Below are 23,443 nucleotides of genomic sequence, written 5' to 3'. Positions count from 1 at the left end.
TTAACTCCGCTTCTGAGGCGGGGCAGCATGGGGTGCCAACAGCTGCAGGACCTTTCCCAGATGTTGCTGTCTGATTGTGCCCTTCAGATCTGTCAGGCATTTGCAGCTGAGTCAGATCTAAAGGCATGTCTGACCGCAGCCAGAAAGGAGCAACCTGAGTAGCCTAGGCTAGCCCGATCTCAACAGATCTCAGAACATAAGCAGGGTCAACCCTGGTTAATACTTGGATGGGAGACCATCAGGGAAGTTCACGGTCAAGCAGGCAATGGGAAGCCACCTCTGCTCATCTCTTGTCTTGAAAACCCCACGAGGGGTCATTATCATGTCCTGGCCCCACTGCTGGACCTCCTGATGGCACCTGGTATTTTGGGCCACTGTGTGATACAGAGTGTTGGACTAGATGGGCCATTGGCCTGATCCAACATTGGCTTCTCTTATGTTCTTACGTTCTTATCAGTTGGTTGTGACCTGATAGCGCTTAATTATTGTTATAATAAAAAGCAAGAGGAAAAGGTATGTCTGTTTTATAAATATAAGATGTTATTACTGACCAATATCTTAAAATAAAAACCGAGAGGGGGCATCCTTACCCAGTATTTTTTGCTAAATGAAATTTTTCTGTAATATAGCCCTAAGCAAACAGGTTTGTTATTAATGGCTCTTACTCCTTGTATAAAACAATGACCCCTAGTGCGAGCACTAGTCAGAGGAATGGGTGCACACAGGCTGATCTGTGTTTGCAGAGCTTATTAACGTATTTTTTATTGTAATAGATTCCCTGATCCAAAGCAAAATACAACAGATTCACATAGCAATTTTCTTCCTGTTTCAACAAAGTCCCTCTTCGAAAAGATCAAATTGCTTAACCAACCTGGAAAATCCGTGCATACTGTTCCCCCTTCTGGTCTAAGCATTTGAAACAGAATATTTGTTTACTCCCGCAGAGGGTAAAAAAGGGAAAATAAATACCTGAGTGGCAATGTCAGTTCTGGGTTTCACATGTGACCTACTTTTCAAAAAGAAGTTTGGAATTTGATTTGATTCCTTTTTTTCTCTCTTTTACTGGTGACTTTCCAGTTGGAGATGAGAGCAGGGCAACTGGGGTTGCCAGGTCTCCCGTGGCCACTGGTGGGAGACGGGGGGAGTGTGGTGGCCAGACCCTGGTTGGGAAACTCCTGGAGATTTTGGGATGGAGCCTGGGGAGGACAGAGACCTCAGTGGGGTGCAGTGCCACAGAGCCCACCCTCCAAAGCATTCATCTCCTCCAGAGGAACTGATCTCCATAGTCTGGAGATGAACTGTAATTCCAGGGTATAGTGTTGCTAGGTCCCCCCTGACCATCCGCAGGGGGATAAGGGGGTAGGGGTACCAGATCCAGGTTGGGAAACTCCTGGATATTTGGGGGGTGGAGCCTGGGGAGGACACAGGCCTCAGTGGGGGGTCCAGTGCCCGAGAGTCCATCCTCCCAAGCATCTATTTTCTCTGGCGGAACTGATCTCTGTAGTCTGGAGATGAGCTGTAATTCCGGGGGATCCCCAGGTCCCACCTGGAGGCTGGCATCCCTAGCACTGACTCCCTAAGTTTATAGACAACTCCTACATTAATTTTTTTAATGCAGTGGTATGATAATCTATTAGTAGATCAGATAAACTGTACTTAAAAATAGCTGAGTTTATTTTCAAACTAAACTGTCTATTACTGCTAGATACTCCTATCCATTTTAATCAGACCTGGGCATTCAGCCATGTGAGGAAGTTTTTTGTTGTTGTTGCCGCCAAGATACATTACAATGGTTTTATTTGCCCATGAATAACAACGACACACTCACACGACAATCTCAGCTGGTGAAAAACGACATTGCGAATAAGTCCGATGCCACAGATGCCATGTTCAAATGTAATTGGTTTGAAAAATCCCCTTTAAGAGAGAACCCCCTATCCCTACATCGCTAGCTGTCCTTATGAAAAGTTTGCAACGATTCTTCCACATTAAAAAAAGGGAAGACACCAAACCACACGACAAAATACTCAATCCTTACCTTTCTGCCATTCACAAAAAATATGAGCTCGTCTGAAGGTGGAGGGCCAGCCATTCTGCTGCACAGCAAAAGCACAACTGGAACGCTGTCCAAGAAGATCTCAAACACCAGCAAGTCGACGTCTGTTCCAGCAGCTCCTTCCAGCACTAAGATTAAAAATGAAATCAGCGGGGAGGAGCCAAGGTGCAATTAGCCAGAACACCTCTACACAACCAAATCAATTCTGCTTCAAGCGTATGCAAAAAATTGGCTCGGGCGGAGCTTGTAGTGAGGTGACGAATGTTTTTATAGCCAAGATCTTTAAAGGAATAACTTTTATGTGACAATCCCACATTCTCTTCCTGTTCCTCCCAAGCCTCATTGGCTGCTGGTCCTTCTTCCACCCCTTCTGCCCCCCAGCCCGATCCTTCCAGCTTTCAGATTGTGCAGTCGTCTGTTCTGACCAGGGCTGTGAGCATCCAGGCAGGGTCTGGAGATCTCCCGTTATTGCTAATGACCTACAGGCGACACATCAGTTCCCCTGGAGAAAATGGCTGCTTTGGAGGGTGGACTGTATGGCATTAAACTGTGCTGAAGCCCCTCCCTTCCCCAAACCCCACCCTCCCTAGGCTCCACCCTCCAAATCTCCAAGTATTTCCCCACCCAGAGGTTGTAAATCACCCAGAGCTCACTGTACGCAGGGATGGGGCAATTCAGAAATTTAGTTTATCGTTTTATTGCAGCAACAATTATTAATTGGCGGCAACAATTATTAATAATTGTTATTACTAATCCCACCCTTCCTCTGTGCTAGAGATGTGCTCCCAGGTGCACCCCTGTATCAAGAGCTGCCAACTCTGAGCTGGGAAATTCCTGGAGATGTGGGGGGTTGGAGCCTAGGAAGGGCAGGGTTGGGGGAGAGGAGGGAGTCTCATTGAGGGATAAGACCACATAGGCCACCTTCTAAAGCAGCCATTATCTCCAGGGAAACTGATCTCTATAACCTTGAGACCAGGAGCTCTCCAGCTCCCACCTGGAGGTTGGCAACTCTAGTTTTTGCCAAGTTGCCACCCACCCCACTGGAGACAGAGAATTCCCCACCCTCAGGCCCTGCTCTGTCGCTGATTAGCTGGCTGGCAGGGGGACTTACCAGGACCAAGAGAGAGGCCCAGACTACACAAATCTAAACCCTTCCTCCCAGCACCACTTTCTCATCCATGAGCTGAGACCCCTAATCTGTGCCTGTCTAGCTGGCCCTGAGCATGGAACTGGCAGCACTTCTGAGAATGCTACCTTTGAGGTCCTGGCCTTTAATTTTCTGCCTGGTAACGTAAATCTTTCCTCCAGGACCACACGACTACATTTCCCAATGTCAATGGTGCCAACGTGCACCATGACTGCTGACTCCTCCCCAGCACTATCAACCTCTCTGGACAGTGTGTGATGTCTGCAAGTCACCATGCTGTCAAAACACCTGTCACAGACCCCACTCTCTATATTCCTAATTATCAAGTCACCTACTACCGGAAGTTCACCTCCCCCCAGGAGTATCTTCAGTATGAGAGGATACCAGTCTGTCACCCAAGGAAGGGGTCCCTCCCTTCTAAGGGATCACATTCCTCCTCCTCAGACCAATGTCCTTCGACTTCGAGACTCTCACTCTCCACAACAGCAGAAGAGTTATCAGCACAGGAATGGAACTGTTCTGGTAAGTCCCTGAGGGTCTCTTCCTCAGACCTCTCTCTCTACCTTGGCCTCTCCAGGTCAGAAACCCTAGCCTCAAGGGAATGAACCTGCTCCCTGAAAGCCATGAGCTCTTTGCAACAAGGACACACCCATGATTTTCACCCACTGGATAATCGTACATGTGACACTCTGCAAAACAGTGGATAGCTCTTACTCCCCTGCTGGCTTTCTACCTTCATAACTGGTTACTGGTTTAAAGGTATATACAGTGATGCAGGGTCCTAGGTCTGATCCCCAGGCTAAGAACCACAGGCCAAGAGCTCTTTGACTCTCATTTTTGGCTCATGCTAAAGGCTTGCGCCTCTGACTTGAAGGATAAAATTCTAAGCGATGTTGCTAATATGATAGAAATTCAGAAGGGTTCTAGACAGGGATGCCCGATTTCGCCTTTATTGTTTATCTTTGCACTAGAATCTTTAAATGATGCTATAAGGAAGAATACGCAAATAGAAGGTTTAAAAATAAAAGGGGAAGAATATAAGTTACAGGCTTTTGCAGATGATCTGGTGGGAAAGAGGGGGAATGAATGTTCCTAACTGGTATATATACTATCAAGCGGCCGCCCTAGTTTGGATAAAAGAATGGATAACCTTGGAAAATGCAAGAATCCTTGCATTAGAAGGACATGATTTGTATATGGGGCACGCTTACATATGGTATGGGAAAGATAAAATCCATTCAAATTTTGGAAGACATATGTTAAGAGGAGCACTGAATAAAATATGGAGCAATATAAAAGAAATATTCTATAGGAAAATTCCAAGATGGGTCTCTCCCTTAGAAGCATTTATTAACCCATCACTAATAACAATGAGTAAAAAAGAAAGTTATCAGACCTTGCTAAGCAGAAATAATAAATTAAAAACAGAAGAAAAACTACAAGAAGAAAATAATTTATCCTTGTGGGAACAGATAATGTTACGAGACAGATACAAAAAGGATATGTTAAGAGGATTTGAAGATCAAAAAAATGAATTGGATAAGATCTGGTTGTCCTCAAACGATAAACTAATACAGAAGCTTTACGGGGGTTTTTTGCTGGACGATTATGAAAAAGATGAAATAATTAAAACTGCAATGATTACATGGTTGAAAGATTTAGGAGAGAACATAGAATTTGAGCAATGGTCAAAAATTTGGAAAACTGTTAAATATATGAAAGCCATTTCATATAAGGAAAATGTATATAAAATGTTCCACAGATGGTACTGGTCCCCGGATAAATTAGCTAAATGTTATTCTGGGTACTCCAACTTATGTGGTGGAAATGTAGTAAAATACAAGGCTTTTGGAAGATGGTGTGGAAGATAATTCAAGAAATTCTAGAAAAAAACTTAGCATTAAAACCAGAAATATATCTGTTAAATATGATCCCAAAAGGATATAATGTGCAAGAATCATACTTATTATCTTATATAATAACTGCTGCTTGATGACTATTGGCCAAAAATTGGAAATCTGAAATAATACCCTCTAGAGAAGAATTAGCATTTAAAATACTGGAGTTGGCACAAATGGATGATTTGAGTTTGATGCTTCAAAATAAAAATGAAAAGGTACATGCGAAGAGATGGTTAAGGGTGTTTAAGTGGATAGAAGATTTGTCAAGTGTCCAATGATGCTATTATATATGTAAGATGTACAGACGGAATGTAAAGTTTGTATAACTGAAAATAAAAGCTTTTTTTAAAAAAAGCTTGCGCCTCTGCCTAGGGGGAGCCTTACCATTCAGAGGCCCATAGACCCTGCCTCCCACGAGCAACAGCAGAGGGTGGGATCTGCAATCAGCCCCAGGCAAACAGACCTTGCTCAGTGAGCAACAGACCAGACAAAAGACACAAACAGACCCAGACAAATCCACCACTCTCCAGCAGGCTACAAGTACCCACTCACCCTTAAACTCTGTCCTATCTCAAAGCAACCTCAGTTAATGCTCCCCAGTAGTTTAGTACTTTAGCAGTTTAGAAAAGGCAAAAAACAAACAAACCCACCCCACTCCCCTTTCCAGCAGCGCTCTCCTGTGGTCTTTTCCCCAGCCCAGTTGGTGCAGGTCTTGCTAGTCTTTAAGGTACCGCTGGATTTTTTTCCTAAATGTTATGCTAGAAATTATTAATTATTATTAAGAAAGTGACTGAAAACAAAAAGGCCACTACTGTAATGCCCTTGTATATTTTAGTGTCAGTCAGTCAGTCAAGTTTATTGTATTTGGCCATTACAGTTTAAAACATACAAAAATTTTAAAATACAACATCTATCTTTAGATATTCACTTTCACAATCAAAAATGCCAATTACCTTTAATTTTTAAAAAGCAAACATCCATCTCCTAGCTGCTAATGCAAAAAGTGCCACCTTGTTGGAAACAAAGGAGTCCACACCTGACAGCAAAATCGCACAGTTGATCTGTTATCCTAGTCAAAAATTTACTTCTGAGTTCCGAGTACAATGGGCAGATCATAACATAATGTAAAAGATCTTCCACAGAATTTCTGAAAACACATATGCGTTGTTCCTGCGTTATTTCTAGATATCTATCGTCCAGTGAGTAGTTCCGTTGGTATAGCCTGAAAGTGTAGTGCTGTAAATGTTATTCTAAGATTGTGTACAGTGATGTCTGCCAAAATGAAGCCCTTAAATGGTCTTTCTGTATAGCTTTATACCATGGAACAGATTTTGTCTAGACAATTAACAAGTTGTTGATTAAGGCATCCCCATTGTACACCCAGTCCCGCAAATCATAATTATTACCTAATGGTCAAAGTAAATTGGCCGGGGATGTATAGCAAGAAATGATATTGTTTAAAAAGTTGGAGCGAATTTTGTCCTTACTTAATAACAAACAAAAGCTTGTTTTACTAAGTGAATCAGTTTTTGACGGGTGATATTTCTTCCATGATTTTAAAACAGCCACATGGGCACGAGTTCTAATTGAAGGGAGACCAAATTCTGCCCACAGTAAAAACCACTGGCGACCCCTTTGGCAGTGCCAAAATGTGTCTCAGAAAATGGTTTTTAATTGCCTCCAGACTAGTGAGTGTTTGTTCTTTCCACCCCTGGAGAAATAACTTTGCTGACAAAAAGTTTAAAGGCCAGATCTATTAGGAAGCCTCCCTTGGTATAGTAGAACCTGAATATCACTCCAATAATGTTAGTTGCTGAGGATTTTATGCAGGCCATATGGGCGTTCCAGTTTAGGGTTTCACTAAATATTAGGCCTAAATAGATTTTTCACTGTTCTATTGGGGTACCATGTATACTCCAAGAAAACTTTTTTGGCCTCTTCCAAAAAACTACTACTTTAGTTGGTAAGGTTCTCGTCTGTACAGTAATCCCCCCAGGGCATCCAAAAGCCTCTTTAAACCAATTCTGGTAAGAGAGAATATGACCATATCATCCACATACAGTAACATTGAAAATTTCTGTTGGCCTATCATGAGTGATACAATTTCAGAACCAGATAATCTTGGAGCAATATCATTAATGGATAAGTTAAAAAGTAAGGGGGTCAATACGCAGCCCTGTTTAACCACCCTTTCCCATCAGAATTTCACTAGTCAAAGAACCTGAGGTACCCACTCTGATATTTGCATATGTGTCAGAGTGCAACTCACGTATAAGGGACAGCAATCTTTTGTCAATATTGGTCTTTCCCAATTTGTCCCAAAGTTGATCTCTGTCAATTGAGTCAAAGGCAGTGCTGTCCTTTAAATCAGCACTATCCAAAGCTGATGCTACTATTTTTTGTAGCTGTTCTGACCACCTATGTCTCCTGTAGCCAGGTGATAAATCTACAGTGGATTCAGATGTTGGAACCAAATAAATATTACTATTAAAATGTATTACTAGCTTTAGAGGACAATGATCACTAACCGTACTATCACCAACTTCAAAGTGATCCACTTGATCTAGTAATGCATGTACTGTATTGTACTAGGGTACAGAGAAGATAGGTATGTAAAGGGACCTCCTGATTTATCAAGCTTTGTCCCATGCAGAACATAAAGGTTAAACCTGGGCCCCGGTCACAGGGGCTGGATATCACGGGGAGGGGCATGGCAAATTGCCCCGGCGCAGTTTGATCCGCAATTATACAATCAGATGTGCCGGCGGCGCACCACGGCTCCTTCCCTCAGCGCCGGTGCGTAAATGAGGGGCCAGAGGGGAAAGCCACGTGCCGGTGCAATCACACTGTGGGCATCCAGAGGCAGCCTGTGGCAAACTGTTAGCCAGTACTTTGGAGGTACTACTTTTTTATCACGCATTTTCGGCGGTAAGCCACGGGTTGGCCACGGGTGTGCTCCACTTCCCAGATGTTGGTGTGTGATCGCGCATGGATAATTCGCCCACCACCCATGGCTCTCCCGTGTGAACGGGGCCATAGAAAGCATCTCTAAGTGTTTCAAGCCAGATTTCCTGATTACAGAATCTATCAAGTGGTGATCTAGCAAAGAGGCTTGTTCAGCTACCTGGGGATAAGTGTCTGTGCAGATTTCAAGGTTCCCTGAGCCAATCCTTGCATTAAAATTCCCCCCCTAAAATCACATTAGAGCTGGGGTATCAGGACAGTAAATCTTCAAGTGTTGTAAACAACTGTTCCCACAACTTCCCTTTGTCCTGTGCTTTAGAACATTTTGGTGGCAAATAAACATTTACACAGCAAAGGGGGATCTATATACTGTCCCTTAATTTGTAATATCTGTATATAATTTGGACAAATGCTTTCTAGGACTTGAATTTCTGCTTTTAAGTCAACTTTAACTAGTACTGCCAGACCATTACTGCCTCGCTCTTTAGAATGTGTCTTAAATCACCAGTGTGGCATATGTTCTAAAGCCTTGGAGGGATAGGGAGGTGAGATCTTGAACCCAGGTTTCCTGTACAAATAAGATATCAAAATTATATACAAATTTAGAAAATTCCAAATCAAAAAGCTTGTTATGCCACTTCCGCCAAGTTCCATGACAATATCTTTAGTTGTGAATTGTTCAAGATTTTATCTGAATCTCCTCTTAAATCATGAAAGATGCAAACATTTTTATATTGATCACCATGAGCCGAGTTAGGTTCTTGCAGAGATGCGTAACGTTCTTCCAAATCGATCTCCATCAGTTGACTAGTATGTTGCCTCTGAAACTTAAAGTTGGAGTTGCTAAATTCGTTGCCCTCAGGACACTTTCTGAGTGATGAGTTAGCACTTGGCTTGCTGAGGCTTCCTTTGATATTAGAAGCTTTGATCTTAACTAGTCCAATCTTCTTGTTATTGCTGATTGCTCATCGTCTGGAAGAGTAGCAAAGGAATTAGTTAAATCTTTTTTGATGGAATTCTCGGGATTGACACATCCACTGCCACTACCACATTGAGAGTCTTTGGATGTATATTGGCATGATAATTTTGACCTGAAGATTTATTGTTGTTGAATTTTCCGGAAAGAGGTCTTCCTTGGTGATAGAGATATTCACATGTTGCCCTCTAGAGAACAAAGAAGTTATTATATTATAGTGATTAGAACTGGTTAGCAATTTTACTGCAATTAAATCTATTGGTGTTATTCTCCGGAAAGAGTTACCTCAGGTGAAAGACAGCTTGTTTTATAGACTTCCAAATAGGTATCTGTCCCTTATATCGACATACTGTTAAACAAACTTTGTGTGGTTGCAGGACCAGATTGGGAGGTTCCTTTTCTCTTATCTGCATTTGACTCAGACCTGGTTTGTCTTTTTTGGTAGCTGGGGTGGTAAAATAATCAACTTCATTAGCCATTGTATCACCTGGAGATCTAATGGGGCCTGTTAAGTCAGCTACCATTACCATGTGTTGTTCTAGGCTAAATCTAATTTAACTCTCTGATTTTGAGATACGTTTCACCATCCCAGCAGTTAATAAATAGAGTTCCTGCAAGATATTATCCGTTACCTCCGTGCTTGTTACAAATTGTGGCAAGATATCATAATAGGAATTTCCTCAGTTTGAAGTTTTCCCCAGAGGAGCATAGCAGTTTGTGGTGGGGATATTAAAAGCCAAAGCTTCCTTGTTGGCAAAGTAATCCACAATTTTTTCTGCTTACAAGTAGGAGGTGTGATTGAGTCTTCTGAATCATGTGTTCGCTTATTTGAACCCATTACCTAGCCTTAACCTCACAACCTTACGTTGCAATCTTTATGCTGTGACAAGTAGTTACTAATTAGAGGAATAACCTCTGAAGTCCACAGTTTTGTCTTTTTAGTATTTAACTAACATCCACTTTGCCAGCAAAGCCAAGAAATAAAAGTCATTTTATACAGCTTAAGTAGTCGGTTATGGCTTTAAGTAACGGCAGCTTCAGTGACTCAACATTCTTGGCTCATCTTGACAGTTCAAGATGCAATTTTTTTAAACAGAAACTGCTTCAAGCCTCTGTTTCAAGGAAGCAGTTATATTGGGCAAGTAGTCAAGCAAGGAAGTTAAAATTAACATAAGATAAAAGAATAAGCGAAATAAGTCACTTGCGGAGCATTGTAAGACAGTGCTGCTATCTCGGCGCCATCTTGTTAAGCCACCCTGTATATTTTAGTGCTTTTATAAATCTTTCCCTTCCTTCTAGGGATGCCATCCTCCAGGTGGGACCTGGGAATCCCCTAGAATTACAGCTCATCTCCAGATTACAGTGATCGGTTCCCCTGGAGAAAATGGTCCCTGTCCTCCTCAGGCTCCACCCCCAAATCTCTGGGAGTTTCCCAACCTGGATCTAACAATCCTACTTCCTGCTATTTGCTCAGGGTGGCACAACGTTCCTGCTACAATGGGAAGATGCCGTCTATAATTACCAGCAACATAAATGTAGCACATAAAATTGAAAGCGTGAATTAAAATTACTTGTGGGGATTACTGCTGCGGACTCTAAGTGTACAGACTCTAATCTGGGAGAACCGGGTTTGATTCCCCACTCCTCCACTTGCAGATGCTGGATGACCTTGGGCAAGCCATAGTTCTCTCAGCCCCACCTACCTCACAGGGTGTCTGTTTTGGGGAGGGAAAGGGAAAGGAGTTTGTAAGCCGGTCTGAGACTCCTTTGGGTAGTGAAGGGCGGGGTATAAATCCAATCTCTTTTCTTCTGCTGCTGTTGCACCTACATTTAATACAGGCCAACACTCGCCAAATTTAGTGTACTATGACAAAGCAACATAATTAGAGCTCACACTCCACCACACTAAGAGACACTATTTCAGTTTTGTTCTCACATGAAAGGATTTGTAGTGTAGTCTGATGAGAGGACTTCATAACAGTTATCTACAAATCTTTCTGTGTTCTTGGTTTTTTGTGTTTCCTTCTCTCTCTCTTTTGTATTTTACAAAGCTTTATTTAAACAGTAACAAGATTACAGAAGATAATAGAGTCACAGAAAATAATACACATTTCTGTTTAAAATGAGATACAATGTATTCTTGTTTAATTAACTCTGACATAACCATATTGAGTGTAAGAAATATCAAAGTCTTGAAGCCCTGCATATTAATAGAAGGCTCAACAGCAGTGAAGCAGATTAAAAAAGAAGCCAATTATGATAACTTGGATTTGAAGGGAGGAGCACCAGTTCAGTCATGTATTGTAATACTGGTGACCAGGTCATCACGAATTTTGAATAAACCATATGTAAATGAGCTTGATCTTGATCTAAGGTGTTTGCAATTTTGTTCATGATGAACTGATCCCAATTTTTTTTGTGCCAGACAATTATGGATGGGGAAGTAGATAATTTCCAGGCAGCCACAATCGTCGGTCTAGCAGCCAGAAGCAGTACAGAGATAAGCTCTGTGTGTGTATTATCATGACTGAAGTCATCCCAAAGGTCCAAACGCATCAGTTCCGGTTTGATAGGAAGTGATTGTGATGTAATTTTGTTAATCTGATTCGTAACTTTTCGCCAGAATTGCTGTATTATTGGGCATTCCCACCAGCAATGGAAATTGCTGCCAGCACAGCCACATTTTTTCCAACAAAGTTGAGTAATCTTGAGGTTCACTCAATGTCTCATTGGGGTGTAATACCATCTGGAAATGATTTTAAAGAATTGCATACGAACATTGAAAACCTTTGAAGTATTAGCAGATGAGTTCCAGAAGGAAGACCAGTGTAATTGGATTAAATCTGATTGTAGGTCGTTCTGCCAATTCAAACAAATCACGCCAATCTAGTAATTCCCTTTTAAGTCTTTCTTTTTCTTTTCTCAGATGGGAGCTTAGTGAAATGATGGAATCTTGAAGCACCACCTTCATCACATCCCAAAGGAGTTTGGAATTACTTCTTTGAAGTAATTCCTGATGTCTAAATCCAATTTTTGTCTCACTGATTCCTTTAATAAAATGCTTCTGTCCATGGTCCACATTCTGTCTGTGTTACTATCAGAATCAAAGTCCAATAAACAGTCCAGCCATGCATGGTCTGTTAAGAATCTCGGGCCTATGTTCGCTGAGGAGACATGAGACAATAAAGACTGTGAGACTAACAAGTAGTCAGTTACGGTGAAAGTATTGTGGCAGGCTGAATAATAAGTATAGTTGTTGTAGATTTTCCGGGCTGTATGGCCGTGGTCTTGGCCAAGACCACGGCCATACAGCCTGGAAAATCTACAACTAATGAACTCCGGCTGTGAAAGCCTTCAACAACAGTAAGTATAGTCTTTTTCAGTGGGATGAAAAATGAGCTGGGTAGAGTGAACTTTTCAAGATTGGTGTTTTTTGGCCTTGGTTCCCAGCTGCTCCTGACCCGCTGGGAACGAATCACTCGCCTTTCTCCTGCTTAATTTCCTCTCGCGGGACAATTGTGCAATCTTATTGGCTTTTGCTTGTAATGGGGGGTGTTTTGAAACTACTATAATTTTGGGTGCCCTACTGCTTTAAACCATTCCTAACAAAGAACATTCATGTGTCATAGTTATGAACTACCAATAAACAGAATACTTCTCATGAAGCGCTGTGATCTGACTATAGAACCTGACAGGTATCAAATTTGGAGTGAGATTTCTGTATAAATAAAATGTCAGGTCTCATATGTTTTACATGCTGTTTAACATCCTTTTCTTTTTGATGATACTGTTGAAGCCCCTAATGTTGACAGAGTTTATTTTTAAAGTGTTCATTCTTACTATTGGAGAAGAACTATAACACCAAGAATTACTAAAATGATTCAACTCTCTCAAAGAATCACAGAAAAAGGAATCACTATTTATCAATACCTAGCAAGGATAAAAAGTATGTAACAGTTTGAAAATCAGCACTCCATACTAAGCATATATGACACCTCATTGAGCCAATGTTAAATACAAAATATGTGACAGAGTTGAGAAGCCCAAAATATTTATCAGAACTGTGCAAACAATGCAATGTTGGGAGATTAGGTATGAAAAGACGTTTAAAATAGATATAAATCTGAAGGGGTATAAGGATTGTTTGGTCACAGTAAGACAAGCACACCTCTCTATGCTCTTCAATTAAGTAACAAATAAACCAATAAAATAATAAATTGATAAATTGGGAAGTGATTATCTTATAGATTCTAATGTGATTTAAATAGTAATTGATTAAACCGTATCCCTCTCCCCAATCACCCCAGTAAATACAAATATTAAATTGATTTCAGTTTATTATGTTAGATTTAATTGAAAGATAAGATAAACAATCGAACAATTGATTAAGGAATCAATACTCAGTAAACTTCAAATAGTCTGGTGATGCAAAGATGATCTTAGAGATCAAAACTGGAAAATTAAAGTGTACCCTGTAACTCAGATTGATGTGAGTCCACAGGCAGGCTTCCAGAAATGTTCTTGTAGCAGTGGGGGCAAGAAATCTGAATCCTGTCTCTTTCCCCCCTCCCTGACACTGCATTATGTAAGCAACACATAGTAAAGAAAAATGGAGACCAGTTAAAGGGAAGCAGTTAAACAAGGGGAGAACCATCAAACCTGTACAACAGCGAAAAGGAAGTGAGAGCATTGTCACTGTGGGTTCCATATAGAGATCTTGTTAGTCTTCACTGGGGATGCTGGGCAATGCAGTTTCCTTTTTTGGGAGTGGCGGCCTTGCTCTAATTCATCCGAGATCCGTAGTGCGTAGAGTAGAGCAAGACCTGTGTCTTCATCTGCTGCTTGAAGAGTACTGCCTTGACGGGAGACCTGAAGCTTCCCCGAAGGAAGCCATTTATAGCATATGTTGGCTGCTTGCAATCTCAAAGCAATAGGTTTCAAAGGGTTTCTGAGATGAAAGGCTTCCTGAAGAATGTCAGAAAAGACTAGATTTGCTGATCTTTGAATAAAAGATGACCTGTGATTTTTGCTTCATCTTCGATACATTTTTTAGATCTCCAATCTGTGAATTGTACTGTAAGATCCCTTGGGCCATTTCATCTGGGATTTATAGGGGGACCCAGTCGGTATGCTTTAAGATGGCTAGCACTACTCCCAGTTCCAGGTGCAAAATGGTGGAGAGCCAGTTTGAGACGAAACACACTAGGTCCATGGATTTTCCCAGTTCCTCCAGTAGACCCCTAAATTTCAGATTTGTCTGATCTGGGTTTCAAAAGTAAATAGGCGATTATGGGTCTGGGCTTCGGTAGATTGTAAAACATGTATCTTACCATTTAAGGCCATTCCAAGGTTCAAAGCTTTATCAGTAATTTGCAAGGTTTGCGTGAGGGAGGTTTGAATCTCATTAAGTTGATCTTTTACTGGTTGGATGACCTGCAACATCTGCTCTCAAATCCCTCTCTCCAAGTAGGTTTGGTAAGTCTTGTTTGTTAAGCACCATTTCTGGAAGGTGTGAAATAGAATCCTCATCCACCATTATGTTCTTTTCGGCGACAATAGCCTTAAAGTCTGTTTGAGATTCTCGGGGGTTGAAGAATGCCTGCGTTGTCCAGGAAGCCAGTTTTGGTGGGTTTGAAGGAGCTCCATTATGTTTGCCCATATTTCAGGAAGAAAATAGCTGATGTTAGTGTAGTAGAGGGACCGGGAGGAGGAAGGAAAGAGGAGCCGAAGGATTAAATGACCACCATATTTTACAGTATCACCATTCCTTATGTTTACTTCTTGAATTTCTGAAAAGATAACAAGTCTTAACACCTTGACCCCAGGGGGATTCAGAAGACAATACATATTAGAGTCATCTATGGTGCCTTAGTGGAGCTGCGGTGGCTCAAGTGGTTAAGACGCTGAACTGCAGGCTGTGGAAGGTCAGTAGTTCAGCAGTTCGAGACCCGGGTGCTGCATGATGGAGTGAGCTCCCATCTCTAGTTCCAGCTCCTGCCAACCTAGCAGTTCGAAAGCAAGAAATTGAAAGTAGACAAATAGGTACCACTTCGGTGGGAAGGTAACAGCGTTCCGTGCGCCTTGGTGTTTAGTCATGCCGGCCACATGACCATGGAAACGTCTTCGGACAGCGCTGGCTCTTCGGCTTTGAAACGGAGATGAGCACTGCAACCCTAGAGTCGGATTTAACTGGCTTTCGAGCAAGGGAACTTTTACCTTTACCTATGGTGCCTTAACATTATTCTCATTCACATGTGCCCTGTAGTTTTTATCAGTCAGCAACTATAACATAACTCGGTCTCATATTCTGGGGACATTGGCTGAATCTTCCACTATCACAGACAGCTGTATAGTATAAGAGTTGATAGAATACTCACAAAAGTCTAAAGCTGAAGTCAAAGCAAGCTTTTGATATCTATTTCACCTTAGGTCATACCCCGTTGGGAGCTGATGACCGGGCCCAACTAGACCCCACCCCGGCTGCCCAAGCTGAAAATAGCTGGGACCTGATTAGGGTTGTGTAATGTATTCAGCCTGACATGCCCAGACTTGCCCGGGCTGGCCAGGCTCAAACCTTCATAGCTGCATGTCGCAAGACAAAGGACACTAGGATCCTAGTCAGGCCCAATGACAGGGCTAGGTTCCAGCCGGAAGGCCAATAGGTCTCTCGGTTACTGTAAATAGCCTATCGGGAGTGGGGTGTGTGTTTAGGTGAGTTGGTGGCGGGTTTTCTGAATGAATATAAGCCGGCCTGCGAGCCGGCCAGTTGTCTTTGTTCTCAACCAAATAAAGGTATGCTTAGCTGAAATCACTCTCCGTCTGCATACTTTTCAGGTTGCCAACCTCCTGATGGTACCTGGAGATCTCCCACTATTACAATTGATCTCCAGGCAGCCAAAATCAGTTCCCCTGGAGAAAATGGCTGCTTTGGAAAATTGACTCTATGACATTACACCTTAAGGAGGCTCCTTCCTTCCCCACACTTCGGCCTCCTCAGGCTTCACCCCCAAAATCTCCAGGTTATTTCCTAACCCTACTTGCTGTCATTTTATTTATTTATTTATTTAATTAATTAAATTTATACCCCGGCCTCCCCGCACGTGGGCTCAGGGCGGCTTACGTAGGCACAACCGTGCAATAAAATACAACACGATTAACACAATTTAGGCACCCAAGTGCGATAAAATTATACAGTTAACCACTTACAATTCAATCTTACAGAATGCATCGGTGATTAAAATGCTCACTCATTTTAGAGCCTGCACCCTCCAAAGAATTAAAGCTGGCAACCCTAGCCCAGACTCACCCATGCGAGGAAGGCTGGGAAAGGGCAAGCGGATGAATGTCAGGAGATTTAGCATCCTTCCCTCACCAGCAGAAGGGGGGGGAAAGCAGTCCAGAAATTTTCCACCTTGTATGTGAATGTGTACTTTTCCTTTTAAACAAAAATTGGCATGCAAGTGCTGCCTCTTTGGAAGGGGACAAATAAACTGCTCAGTATTATTACTGCAGAAAGGGGTGGGATAGGAGGCTGAGAAATATATTTCTCACATGGAAGGGTATGTGGGACTTCATACCAATTCTGCAGTATAATCTAGTGTCTAGTGGGGAATGTGAAACAGAGAGAAAGTATTTGACAATGTCGCCCAGTTTTGTTATCCTCAGCTTATACATTGAGATGAACAGTTGCAGGTAAGAGACAGTATTTCTGCAGGGCAGATTTTGGCAAGTTTGCAGACACTCTGTATTATGGTCTCTGTAAACCTGGTAAGGGACAAAGCTGATAGAGAAGACTGCAAAAAAACCCTCGTTACCTATTCAGTCTTTATTCGTGAAATATGTTGCAGATATAAATCCTCCAGTGCAGTGCTGCACAATGTAGACAGACATTGTTGTTGTACACACAGTTTATGGAACACTTTATACTCTGCCACTGACTAACAGGTTTGACTTGGTGGGTGCACTTAGCACTTCCATGGTGCATATGTTAAGTGCCATTTATGATTCTAACATCATGAATGTATTCAGGTATTAACTTTGGTTCATTTGTGACTGTTGTTTGGATGCATGCTGGGAAGGTAAAATGCTGAAAGAACAAAATGTTAACTTGCTATTTTTGCTGAGGCTTACGGCCTTGGTAGGCCAGCTATAACTGCACATGTCTCTGGCTAAACGAAGAACAATGGCACCTTGTAAACCATATCAGCTATATAGATACTTTTAGAATTTTACAGACTAAGAGAAAGAAACACTTATTGTTTGGCTAAAAGAAAAAACTTTACTTGGGAAAGCCCAGCCTAAAAGGTTTTCTGCCAGTCAGAGACCTGTTAGGTAAGAGTGCTGATGTTTGATGGAACCAATAATTATGATTTGTTTGTAAGCATATGGTGTATAAAACCCTATGTCTCCCATTGTAACCTCAGGGAGAGCTGTGGGATCCAAAATCTTGTTGAACCCGTGCTTCCCTCCTTTATTATTAATAAAGTTCTAGAACTGGTTCTACTCTACAGGATTGTGCTGAGTGTTTCCTCAAATTGGGCTGGGGAAACACACCGTAGACGGGATTTCTGTCTTTCATTGTAGAGTCTTCATTTTGCTTCACTAACCATGTCCATGGCTGAGTTATCCCAAAGCATCACAGATTACCAAAAAAACCCCACTACAACGATTGCACAGAGTATCCAGATACGTCAAATATCTGACACGATAACATCATGCACAGGATGGAGAAAGTGGAGATGGAGAACCTTTGATCCTTCTTCCATCATGCTAGATCTTGAGGCCGCTCGACAGTTGATAGGTAAGATTTGGGATGGACAGAAGGAAGCACGTCTTCACACAACAAGTAGTTAAATCACGGGATTCTGCATATTTATCAACTTCTTTTGTGCCCTGCCTTTCTCCCCAATGGTGACCCATGGTGTCTTACATCATTCTTCTCTCTTCTATTTTGTCCATGGATGCATAAGAACATAAGAGACGCCAATGTTGGATCAGGCCAAAGGCCCATCTAGCCCAACACTCTGTCACACAGTGGCCAAAAATACCAGGTGCCATCAGGAGGTCCACCAGTGGGGCCAGGACACTAGAAGCCCTCCCACTGTTGACCCCCCCAAGCACCAAGAAGACAGAGCATCACTTGCCCCAGAGCCCCTATCTATACCTTGTGGCTAATAGCCACTGATGGACCTCTGCTCCATATGCTTATCTAATTCCCTTTTGAAGCCGTCCATGCTTGTAGCTGCCACCACCTCCTGTGGCAGTGAATAGTAATAGTCACTGAGGAAAGGGGTTTAAAAGAGGATTAGGTAGAAGCATGGAGGTGAGGTCCATCAGTGGCTATTACTCATAGGCCCATTCTCCATCCAGCATTTGCTCCGCTGTTTTACCAGACCCACACTGGGACAGAAAAAGATGTGGCTCAAAAGCACATCTAAATAGCTCAGGCCAGTGCCGTAGAGGCTGCAGAGTCACCCCTGAATGGCCATAAAACAGCCATAAATCTATACAGACAGTACCACAAAACCCGAGAGACCAAACGCTGTGAAAGCGGCATGCAGTCTGGACGCTGCCATAAAATCTGACACTCAATCAAAGTGAAAGTGGCATGCAATGTAGAGGGGGATTTCTGTTCCAGCCTGGGTTTGGTAAAACAGCGGCGCAAACGCTAGATGCAGAATGGACCAAAGAGACTGAAGGGAGCCTCCACACCCTGAGGCAGCAAACCTCTCAATGCCAGTGCTAGGAGGAAACATCAGGGGAAGAGCTTGTTGGATATTGTAGCTCTGCATGCAAGAGGATCTGGGAGGGAAAAGGTTAAGAGAGTTCTCTCTCAGGTACACTCGGCAGTTGGCTCCACCCTCTCATCGGTTAGATGTTGAGCCTCTTTGGCCCTTGGTTGCCTTCTGTTTTTATCTTATATGGGACCTCTTGTCTTCTCTCTCTTCCCTGGGCTTGGAACTGTAGCAAGTTAACCTTTTTGGAAGTTAATCTGTTCACAATAAGTTAAATGTACCTACACGAATATGTCACGTAAGTTGTGCTTCTATTTTTGTAAGTAAAATTTCTTTCTCTTGTTACCATTGGAGTCAGGTCATCTTTGTAAATTGTTCGATCAGCAGTTTTCTCTTAACTGGGAAATGTGGAAGATCAGGGCTACTGCGTAAAGCATCTGTGCTTCCAAAGCAAATGGATTTTTTTTTACATTTAACCCAACAGATCTTGGCCTCTTGTCCTGTTTTTTGGCCCACCAGGGTAACCTTGACCCCTTTATCATCAATCATTCAGACTCACAGCTCTCCATAAATATTGGGGAGTTAGAGTTTAGTCGTAAATTATCTTATCTTTCAGCTTCTTCAAGCCAAACCCACCACGCAGAGCTAACCTTTCCAAATTTATAGAAGATAAGCTTCGGGATAGAGTCCAAGACTACTAATCACTGTTTTGTCCCAGTTCAGTCCTGGTATGCAAGAAAAGCAACATTCAGATCAAAGAGTATATTAAAATGAATTTAAACAGAAAACTTGCAGAGCATTGTCAACAGCACGTCTCACCTTGCGGCCATCTTGGCTCCACTAATCTGATCTGGCAGATTACCTTACTTTACATGGCATAAAATATTTGCAAAGATTTGTTAGGTAACAGCTCTGAAATTGTATTAAATTGTCAGCAAGCTGCCAATGTTTTATTTTATTTCTGCATCTATGTGTGCGCTTGCCTTTTGAACTGTAGACTTGTAGATGCGCATGGCTCAGTAGCTCCCCGAGACAATTATATCTACCCAAGGCCACAGGTGGTAGCAAAGGCTTGTTAGTGCAGGGAAGCTCTCATGAACCGTGAGAACAAGATAACAGGAGAGGCTTTGGGCCGTTAGTTCTCATGAACAAAGGCGTGCGGGGGAATCCCCCGCAATCCAGAGGCGCACGGGGGAAACCCCACAATTGGCCCCTAGTAGTTTGAATGCTTATTATATGCTTTGTCCTTGCGTGTAACCCTCATTCTGAACAGTGACCCTGTTATGCACCTTCAGCTCTAATAAAGTTACCTTTTCTTCGAAAGCGTGCTTATTATGATGCAAGGAGGAGTCTGACATAAATATACCATAGCCTTTACAGTATTCACCTGTGCAGTCAATTTCAAATAGCTAAAAAGATGGAGGCACTGGAAAGCAGGGGGGAAAATTCCTACAAAGGTTTGACGGTTATTGGTTCCAAGATTCAAGACAACTTGTAAAACAGATTACCCAGGTACATCTAATACAGTTTGATTTCACTTCAATTCGTGTTGTTAAAGAGCCACTGAAATTGTCGTAGAAGTTATTCCCCCCCACCTCTGCATCCAGTCACTTTCTGTGGGTAGCTGTTACCGACTTCCTGCCAAAGGTATCACACACAAAATATACCACAGTTTATAGCTAAAATAAATTCTGTTGTTTCCTCATTTCCCACAGCCCAAAGCCAAAAATACTAGAAAAAGTTGAAGGCAGCAGGAAAATGGGGAAGAAGAAGAAGAAGAAGAGATTGGATTTATACCCCACCCTTCACTTGGAGTCTCAGAGCGGCTTACAAACTCCTCTCCCTTCCCCTCCCCACAACAGACCCAACATGTGATAGATTGACTCAATAAAGGAAGCCAGGGCCCTCGATTTGCAAGACCTAAGCGAGGCTGTTAAGGATAGGACATTTTGGAGGTCATCCCTTCGTAGGATTGCCATAAGCCAGAAATGACTTGCCAGCGCACACTCCCCACAAAGCCCAATGCTCATCTAAATGCAGTTATATCATGGACCAAACCCTTGAATGCAGCAACATTGTGCTACTGCTCTAAAAGAGGCCACTGCGATCTTAAATACAATAAAAAATCTTGGAGTGTGTATCACTCTCGTCTTTCTTTCTTCTATACGGTCATTGAGTCCATTCATGCTCAGGGGTTGCATCTTTAACTATCCAGTGCATCTTTACCTATCCAGCCAGCGCCTGAGCCTGTAAACCCCGCACCTGGTCCTGCAGCAGCTGAGGAGGCATGGGTGCAATCGGGGAGCCCGTGTGACTCACCTCCATGGGTGGTTCAGCTAAGGGAGCGGATTCACAGAGACTTCGCCACCCGCCGTCAAGAAGCTTGCTGGCTTGGAAGGCAAGCGCTGAGTCATGAGTATTAGGAGCACCACCACAGGAAGCCCAGCCAGAGGCCTATATAACTCCCATTTAGGATTGGGCACTCGTGAAAGCAACGAGTTGCCTCCGTGCGTGCCTCGCACCCACCTTCAGCTCCTGTCCTTGGACCCCCACTCTGGCTTGGCTTCCTGGCTTCCTGACCCCTGCTTTGGATGACCCCTCTTTCAGACTCACGATTTGGCTCCCGCTCTGACTCTCCTGGCAACAACTTCAGACTGGACTTGACTTCTGCCTCTCAGGTAGGGTATGAGCTTTCGTGAGTCACTGCTCCCTTCTTCCGACTTATTTCCATTTATTTGTTGCATCCTCCTGGACCGAATCCTCCTGGACCAAATTGAGATCTAGGTTTCCTGTTTCATTACCAGTGCTAATATCTCCACACCTACTCCTCTGCATATCACACCTAATCTAATCAAGTCTTCTATTGCCATTTGGCATCTGAAATAATCTTTATACAGTTTATATCTCCAGTACCTGGTGTTACATTTCATGGCACACAGGGCCTGGCTTGACAAAGTAACATTTATGTCAGATCTGGCCCTCATAACAAATGAGTTCAACACCTCTACCTTACAGAGTCACCGTAAATTGGCTGTGACTTGATTGCAAAAAAAGTATACTTCCGGATTACGGGGGCTCTTGGCAGGATCCGCCAGTGGTTGCTTCAAGTGGCCCAAGGAAGAGAGGGAGGATTGCAAGAACCAGCCTAGTGTTGAAACACGGCCTGTGCTGCATTCATTCAGGTCCTTTCTCTCCTGCTCACCTGCAACATTCAACTGGTCCCAGAAACCCAACCAAAGGAACAGCTGTTACCTCCTGTCCTAGATTATTTGAAGAGGAGGGGAGGGATCTGAGCTTCTGAGAAGATCCTGAAATATCAAATTTGGACTTCTAGAAATATCAAAATGAGCGTAAATCTCTCACAGGATCTTTTGGCAGGGCAGCACAAAGTGAAAATGGTGGTGCAGTTGGCTTTGTGAGCCTTGGCCTCCTCCCCAATAATCGTTTCTGGAACAAACTCTTCCAGCCAGCCATAAGAACATAAGAGAGGCCATGTTGGATCAAGCCCATGTCTCATCCAGTCCAACACGCTGTGTCACACAGTGGCCAAAACCCAGGTGCCATCAGGAGGTCCACCAGCAGGGCCAGAGCTCCAGAAGCCCTCCCACTGTTGCCCCCCAAGCACCAAGAATACACAGCATCACTACCCTAGACAGAGTATTCCGCTATACCTTGCGGCTAATAGCCAGTGATGGACCTCTGCTCTATATGTTTATCCAATCCCCTCTTGAAGCTGTTTATGCTTCATAAATGCTTGCATTTAATCACCTCTTTGTACCAGCATGACTGGGCTTCCAGGGCTCTTTTTGTAGCAGGAACTCCTTTGCATATTAGGCGACACACCCCTAATGTAGCCAATCCTCCAAGAGCTTACAGAGCTCTCCTTACAGGGGCTAGTGTAAGCTCTTGGAGGATTGGCTACATTAGGGGTGTGTCACCTAATATGCAAAGGGGTTCCTGCTACAAAAAGAGCCCTATACCCCATCAAAAGTCCTTCCCCTCCCCAAACCACACCCTCTTCAGGCTCCACCCCCAAAATCTCCAGATATTTACCCATCTGGAGCTGGCAATCCTATTGCTATAGAAAGAGTAGAATAAAATTTATCCCGGCACTTCATACTCTAAACATTTTTGTTTACATCAGTCCAGCAGCTCTCAAGCGAACGATATTTGGCATGTGAATAGACATGGTTGTTTCTGTGGTTAGGCTTGTAATCGTAGATCGACAACTTACTAAGACAATCACAGCAATATGGACGGGAAACAGAATATATTAGTTTCTGTCAACAGCCCATGGTTTATAGGTCCCAGGTTCATCCTTGGGAATCTAAAGGGGAAAAAATGAGAGAAATGTTTTAAAGTGTGAATTCATGTTATGAAATGCTGAAAATTCAAAAAACCCAACACTTCCCTTCCTATTTATTTATTTATTTATTGAATTTCTATCCCGCCCTCCCAGCCAAGGCTGCTCTACCATGTGCTGGTCTTAAAATTAAAAATACACAAGAGAGCTCACCCCAAAGCTCTCTTGGCCTCATCTAGCTTGACTTTAGGAGAACTGATTGGCCTACTACCTTGTCTGTGTAAGGCCCAGCAACCAACTGATTTAGCTCAGTAGGCGGGCAGTCAGTGAATGGAGGCTAACAGTACAGGGAGAGTCTCTTT

The 23,443-nt window shown here is 42.9% G+C and overlaps 1 protein-coding gene across 1 annotated transcript in view; it reads right to left on the bottom strand.

The window, feature by feature from the left end:
• The window catches only part of AOX1 (aldehyde oxidase 1), an 87,202-nt gene extending 85,109 nt beyond the window's left edge, over positions 1 to 2,093 (bottom strand). The window contains exon 1 of the mRNA XM_015408674.1: positions 2,039 to 2,093. Coding sequence (XP_015264160.1) covers positions 2,039 to 2,092 — 54 coding nt within the window. The 5' untranslated portion in view covers position 2,093. The remainder of the gene's footprint in view (positions 1 to 2,038) is intronic.
• Between the last annotated feature and the right edge of the window lie 21,350 nt (positions 2,094 to 23,443).

This window comes from Gekko japonicus, unplaced genomic scaffold, assembly GCF_001447785.1.
Source record: "Gekko japonicus isolate JY-2015 unplaced genomic scaffold, Gekko_japonicus_V1.1 scaffold2090, whole genome shotgun sequence".
NCBI classification, from domain to species: Eukaryota; Metazoa; Chordata; class Lepidosauria; order Squamata; family Gekkonidae; genus Gekko; species Gekko japonicus.
This window is presented reverse-complemented; position numbering and strand designations above follow the sequence as displayed.